Source organism: Onychomys torridus, chromosome 11 (assembly GCF_903995425.1).
Source record: "Onychomys torridus chromosome 11, mOncTor1.1, whole genome shotgun sequence".
NCBI lineage: Eukaryota > Metazoa > Chordata > Mammalia > Rodentia > Cricetidae > Onychomys > Onychomys torridus.
In genome coordinates, this window is record NC_050453.1 from 62423827 (window position 1) to 62431295 (window position 7469).

Consider the following 7469-nt stretch of genomic DNA (forward strand, 5'->3'; position numbering starts at 1 on the left):
GATGGCTCCAGCTGCAGCTAGCCTGGGGCTCCCTGGCTTCTCAGCCTCCACTGTCTAGTTGCTCCCCCAGCCCCCATTTGGTCAATTGCTCTACTCCTTAACCTGATTTCTTCCAAGAGTGGAAGTGGGTCTCAGGAGTGATGTAGGGAGGGATGTCACAACTAGGGTGTAATTATTGAATTCTTTTGACGGGAGGGAGACCGGCATTCCTGAAGAGGGGAGAAAAGAGTGTGATCGAATCTCTGCTTTTGGCCAGAATGTGACACTCAACGTCCCCAGCAACAAGAGGACTCAAGGTAGCAGCAGCAATAGTGGGGCTGGCTGCTGGCTGGGACAACACAGAAAGCAGGGCTGTGTGCCCTGAAGAGAAGGATGCTGCTGTCACAGCAGGATGACATCCCACAGCTCTGCCATCAACCCGTGCCATGTCCTGCCCTCCTCCCCACCCAGCTGGGCGATGTTACTCCACCTCCTGTCTTGTTACTTCGTTCCCTGTTTCTTTTGCCTTGGGCTCAGGTAATTTTTAGCAGGGTGTGGTGAACTTTCTGCAAAGTGCTATACAGAGTGGGTGTCTTCAGCTTCGTGGACCTCACGTCTCACTCCCTGCAGAGTAACCTCTGCTGCCATTCCAAAGTAGCCAGATAAGGTGTGGCGATGTCCCACTAACACATATTTAAAATCTGAATTTCACTTTCTTTTCATATGTCACAAAATACTGTTTTTCCTTCTGATTTTCCTCTCCATTTATTTAAAAAATATAAAGGTATTTTTAAGACACAAGATGTTTGTAGCTGAGCAGTGACATGTTGGATCTGGCCTCAGCCTGCTGATTGCCAGCCTTTGACTTCATAACCCACTCTTTCCCCAACCACGTTCCTCCAGGACATGGGCAAATGCTTACAGGAAGTGTGGAAGTTTTAAACCAAGTTAATCACTGATGTCTTCTCCCATCCCCCGCCCTGCCCCCAGACCCTATCCACAGGCCTCCTCAGCCCATATAGCTCTCCGGAACAGTATCAGTTCCCATAAGGGGTTAGTATTCCATCATGCAGCCTAGGCCTGGGCTAGGGTACCGAGGTCCTCATGTTTGTGTGCCTGTCCATTACTATTTTTCCTAGTGCTTAAGGAGAGATATACTTAGGGCGATTGTAATCCCAGAGACTATGGGTGGTTGCAAGTCAGGAAACTCCTAAATGATTAAAGGAAGGTGTTCATGGGCTAGCTTGGTCTCTGGGCTATCACTCCATCATGAATAGAGCGTAAGTATTGAATGAATTTGATAGTATACAGTATAACAGACTGGTACACTTTGCATAGTAATGGTATGTTTGCATGTTACATGTGTAGAGGATTACAGAGTACTTCTGTATTGCTTTTCTGTTTTCTCCTTATACCTTTTCTCTGGGAAAAGTAGATAGGACTTTTTTTTTTTTTTTTTTTTTTAAATAGGAGAACATGTAATTCAGGCAGGTCTTGAACTGACTCTGTAGACAAGAAGGACCATTTTGGACTTCTGATCTCCTGCCTCTACCTCCCAAGTGCTGGGATGACAGGCATGTAACACTTGGCATAATTTTGAATCTTTAAAAGTAAAATTTTGTAGATGTAGAAACTGCAGTTCAGAGAGGCTTGGAAAGTGATTCCCTTTGCCAGTGGATCGTGCAGAAATTAGTCTCTCAGGTGAGATGAGACCTGGGGCCGACCTGCTTATGAGTAAAGTGTGACTAGGCAGTGAAGTCATTCTCTGGGAGAAGCATCACCTTCTGCCACGTTTCTCTCTTTCTTGGCCCCTCCCTGCCAGACCCCCTTATATACAGTTCTCCAAGCCTCGCTTCCACAACTGAGGTGGGAACTTTCTACCCACAAGGATATCCTCTGCCAGTGAATGCTGAGGAGCTTTCCCAACTTTTCCAGTCACAAAAAGAACCAGGCACTTTCAGCCTCCAGCATATCACTTCAGAATTTGAGGTGAGTGGTGGGGCTCCCCCCCGCCTCTGCTCCCAGGCTTTAGGCTGTGGCCTTGTTTGGGAATGCAGGTTTTAAGGGTGGATTGGCGTGTATCAACCTTTGATATAAGGAAATAACTGAATGAAGAGCTGCTTACTCCAATTTAACACCAAGGAGAATTGGGGTGGGACGGGAGGACGGCCAGGGGGATAAGAGATCCAGATATGAACTTTGAGAGAAGCTGGGAAGCCTGTAGCACTTAAAAGAAGAGAACAGGAAAAATTTTGACGATGGCCTCTGGCCTTAGGCACCTGTTCCCTATCCCAGGTGTTCATAGTCATTCCAACTCTGGCTTCTGTGCCCTCTCTGCCCTTCTGGGGCTGGAAGACAGTTTTTCCAGGTATGAGGGGGAGTGTGTAAATAAGAAAGCTCTGATATGGTTGTAGAAAATGGGGCCGAGGAGTAAAGGGGAAGGAGAGAAGAAAAGCAAAGGGCAGGGAGGCGCAGAAAACAGTCTGCTGTGGCAGGCATGGTGCCAACCCCTGCTTGAGGGCCTGCCACGCGGTCCTTCCCGATTGGCACTTCAGAGAGGCGGTTTGAAAGTGACTCACCCAGAACTCCTACCCCTCCTCTGGTTTCGCTTTCTGGAAAGATCAATTCTTAGAGTTAGGAGTGGGTCTGCCAGCTGAGATGGCAGGAGTTGAGTGTGTGACCCAGACTTGCCTTCCGTGCGTCTCCTGTGGGCCTCGGTTGACCCTGGGCTTCCTTGTGTTGATGCGCCAAAGCTGCTTGCCTCCTGGAAGGAGAAAGAGATCCACTTAAGCCGGCCTGGTGACAGCGACTCAAAGGCAGGTCCTAGAAGTCAAAGGAGGAAGTGAGCTCTTCTGCCTCCTGAGTCTGGGATGTGCTCCTGGCCCGTCTACTTCTTTCCTCTTGGTCTCATTTCTGTTGGTGGCCAGGGGAACTGTGGGAGAGAAGGAAGGAGATGCAGGTGTGTGGCGGCGGATGAATATGGCAATGGAGGGCAAAGAGGGAGCCCAGCCAGCAGCTAGGAGATGGAGGGTGCAAAGACCCCTGCTCCACTCCAGTGTACCCTACAAAGCTTGCAGTATTCTTGCCTGGGAACCCACTTGTCTTAGTACCTGTCCTGTTAACAGAACATCAGATGCTGAATCGTTTATAAAGAAGAGATGTTTGTCTCACAGTTTTGGCAAGTCTAATACCAGAGGTGACATTTTCCCGGTCCTTTTGGTTGATAATCACAAAGCACAGTCTCCATAGTCCCAGGCAGGGCATGATATCATATGGCGAGAAGACACAGAGACAGCAGAGCTGAACTGGCTTTAACAGACCCCCTCTAATGTTATCCCATCAACTAGTAATCCACACATTGGTGAATTCATTCAAGAAGGTAAAAGACGTGGTAACCTCATTCCCTATTAAAGGCTCTTCCTCTACATACCTCACAGGGGGGAGGAAATTTAATAGGAGTTTCAATGGAGACATTTAAACCACAGCGTTTCTCTAGCCCCAGACATCCCATTTGTGTGCTCCTAATGGTGGCTCGTATCAACTCCTGGAACATTATTTTGGGATGCAAAGTTCCGAGGCAGAGGTTGGCTTCAGGCTAAAATCTGCTTTCCTCCTGCAGAAGCACCTGTCCTTTCTTCGACGCAGATGAGCTCAATACTACAGACTCTCTCCTGCCTCATCCTCATCCTTCTTGTCTGGAACCAAGTGCCAGGGCTCCAGGGTCATGAGTTCCGGTTTGGGCCTTGCAGAGTGGAAGGGGTGGTTCTCTCAGAACTGTGGGAGGCCTTCTGGGCTATGAAGAACACTGTGGTGAGTAGAGGCTTGCCCTGGATCCTTTCGTGGTGCTTCCCCTATGGGAGGGGGGCTTTCAGGACTGTGGATCCCTTTCCAACTTTCTCAATCAGTTCCACACATAAGAACCTGGGTGAGGTCAGGAGGCTCCATACGCCCAGTACTAGACATGAGAAAACTGAGGCTCAGTCACATGTGACCAGCCTTCAGCAAAAGAAGCATAGTTCAAGGGGAGGAAAGGGAACCCTGGTGGTTCAGCTTCATCCTGGGTGGGCTCTGGGTCCCAGTAAAAGGAGTAGTATGAGAGGCTGGGCTTTGGAGAGTCCCCCAGGAGCAAGGGGTAGCTCCTAGGTGCAGCCACATGTTCCCATCTGCTTCTCCTGTCAACTGTGGAGATGAACCTTACACTTTGTGGCTCCTAAATCAGTCAAATGTGGCCAAAGGAAGCAAAGGTCCCTTTTCAAGTCTGTGATCAGGCGGTCCATGTGCCCATGAGTACTATGTGCCATGAGTAAGCTTAGTGGGTTTCTGTAGACAGGACCCATACTTCCTCCCTAGGAGCTAGCTCATTATGTCCCTTCATGGGTCCTCCTCTGGTCCCTCTGGCCTCCAAAGTCTCCCAGATGGGATAACATTTGAAATTGGGGGACAGTATTTTAGCAAGATTGGCTCCTACTCAGATCCCTAACCTGGAGACATCTTTTCTTTCTGTTCCCAAAGCAAACTCAGGATGACATCACAAGTGTCCGGCTGTTGAAGTCGCAGGTTCTTCAGAATGTCTCGGTAATCAAATAGCAGAGAACGGGATAGCTCTCCAAAGGGGCTGATGGGAGCTCCTGCTTTCTGCTCTGAGGTGACCCTACACAGGACAGGACAGGACAGGACGTGAGGCAGGGTGGTCTCTCTCTGGGGTTATTACTCTTTGGGTATGGGGAAGGGTGGGAATTGAAGTTTATAAGCATCATTTTCCACTAAGCCAGACACCTTCCAGCCATCTTTCTTCTGCTTATGGAAACATAGTGGGCATCTACTCAAGTGAGCCGGTATTTCACTGCCATCCTTTTCTCTCATCTGTTACTATCTTCTTACCATATGTATAGACTAGAGGGTCTCAACCCTGTGGGTCGTGGCCCCTTTGGGGGTCGACTGGCCCTTTCACAGGGGCCACCTAAGACCATCAGAAAACACAGATATTTAATTACAATTAGTTATAGTAGCAAAATTACAGTCATGAAGCAGCAATGATAATTTTATGGTTGGGGGTCATGACAACATGAGGGACTGTAATAAAGGGTTGCAACTTTAGGACGTTTGAAAACCCTTGGTCTAGACAGATTGTGAGCATGAACAGACGGATTCCTGAGGGGTGCCAAGCTTCCTGGGCAGGAAGGATCAGGTAGTTCTTGTTGTGTTCAAGGGCATCAGGTTTTTCACTCCTCTCCTTCCTGCCATTTTCCTTCTAATTCTCAATCACAGAGTCCAAGTTCAAACGCTGTTCAGGATCCATCATGTTAATGAGGCCATACAGTAGAGAAGAAAGGGAATCTCATCTGGGTGGTGATCCGGGAGTCCTGGGAGCCAGGCTAGCATCTGGGGTGGCTGGGTTACCTTGCGTGGGTAACTTCTTTCTGGGGTCTGGGCTCCCGCTGTGAATCTCAAGTTGTTCCACAAGACTCATGCTGTCCCTTCAGATCTATCTAGTGCCACCATCATTCCCAAGGCGACACTATGGTGTCCATCTTACCTTGAGTGGCACACAGGTTTTTAACCTTGAAGGTCAGGGTTAGCAGAGGCCTCAATGATTTGCTTCTTCCCCAGGATGTCGAGAGCTGTTACCTTGTCCACAGTCTGCTGAAATTCTACTTGAACACTGTTTTCAAAAACTACCACAGCAAAGTAGCCAAGTTCAAGATCTCGAAGTCCTTCTCCACTCTGGCCAACAACTTTCTTGTCATTGTGTCAAAACTGCAGCCTAGTGTGAGTAGATCATGGCTGGAGCCTGGGAAAGGAATGCTTGAGAATCTGCCCCTCCCTCCATGCAGTCCCGGCTTCTAGTCTCAACAGAGTCCTGGGTGTCATGGAAAAGGGTTATAGGTTCAGGTCTCTATTTGCCCTGATCAGCTAGGGAACCCTTGCAAGGTGTTCCACTTCTATGGGCTTCAGTTTTGTCATCTGTAAAATGGGGGTGACATTTCTACCTATAAAGAGTGCTGTGAAGAAAGATAGAGCCCTGCCATAAGCTGGGAATCTGGCTCTGGCTTCCCTGAGAGTGTGGAACTCAGCACAGTCCTCACAGGATCTGGGAGCCCCGCCCTGGTATCACCAGGAAGAGCAGGAGGGCTGAACCTCCTGCCTGATCTGGAGGGGCTAACCTCCACTCTGATTTAACTTTAGGAATTTTTTTTTCTGATATGCAGAAAGAAGAGCACATGCTTTCCATTAGTGAGAGTGCACACCGGCGGTTTTTGCTGTTCCGCAAAGCATTCAAACAGGTACGAGCTGGGAGTCTGCCTCCCCAACAGAAGCAGGCTAGTTTAAACTGTCACAGGGGAGTGCCCTATAGACCTTGCTGCAGAATTAAATGCATGTGTCTCCTTCGGGTTTGTCCCAGACCAATCTGAACTGGGAGGAAGACAAAAATAAGCATCTACTTTGCCAAAGTGGTCTTTTTTTTTTTTTCTGTTAGTTTTCAAATGGAAATGCTATTGTATTTCCTTACAAGGTGGTTCACTATTGAGGACTTTCCCTAAAAGAAAGCTTTACAGGTACCTAATGTCAGAATTGAGAAAGAAGGTGAGCATCTCACCTTCCAACACATCTGCATCATTTCTGCAGTATTCAAAGAGTCTCATTTTGAATAAAAGATACAGAAGATCGTATTCTAAATTAGCACACTAAAGAAAACCCAGGGGTTGGGGATTTAGCTCAGTGGTAGAGTGCTTGCCTAGCAAGTGCAAGGCCCTGGGTTCCATCCTCAGCTCTGACAAAAAGCAAGAAAAAGAAAAAAAAATCCAAATCTCAACCCTAGTACCCTACCCTCAAAGAAAGCATTCTTGGTTTTGATCACTTTATTGGAGGAGCAGATATACCAGTCTACAAATATATGATAGAATGCAGCTTGGGCTCATTATCTGCCCAATGAGTTCACCACATCTTCCCTGGGTTGCATCCCATGGTTCTTATGTTCCAGGAGCTGTGTTCGTCTCTGGCCCTCTACCTACTACTCAATAGTTCCCTTTCCTCACCCTGGAAACATATACACATAGATGGAGTACCAGTGATGGGTGGATCTGTTTTATCAGAGGCCATTCCCCAGGGGATTCAGCTATTTTGGAGTCAGGTCCCTTTCAGGCAGGCCAGGTTGGAATGAAGCTATTCTCAAAGTCAACATACCTGACCCCTAACTCTCGATTCGCTGCAGATGGACACAGAAGCGGCTTTGGTGAAAGCCTTTGGGGAAATGGACATTCTCCTGACCTGGATGCAGAACTTCTACCAACTCTGACTGTCTATCAGGATAACTTCCTCATTTGCTCTCCACGCCATTTCAAGTCATTGTTAACACCCAGGCTGTCCCCAAGACACTTTAGACTCTTAGCCATGGACTGATTCCATTGCTGGCTCAGGCAGCATTCTCCAGCAGTCCAAATGACAATCATGGCAGGCACCTTGGAATGCTGTGGTGAACCCCTAAAGTG

General features: G+C 48.1%; 1 protein-coding gene across 1 annotated transcript; it reads left to right on the plus strand.

Moving 5' to 3' along the window:
- The first annotated feature begins 3609 nt into the window (after positions 1–3609).
- Il24 (interleukin 24) lies at positions 3610–7276 on the plus strand. Its single transcript, XM_036201932.1, has 5 exons — positions 3610–3789; positions 4492–4554; positions 5590–5748; positions 6189–6263; positions 7193–7276. The coding sequence occupies exons 1-5, from the start codon at positions 3625–3627 to the stop codon at positions 7274–7276; spliced, it is 546 nt and encodes a 181-aa protein (XP_036057825.1). The 5' UTR covers positions 3610–3624.
- The last annotated feature ends 193 nt before the right edge of the window (positions 7277–7469 follow it).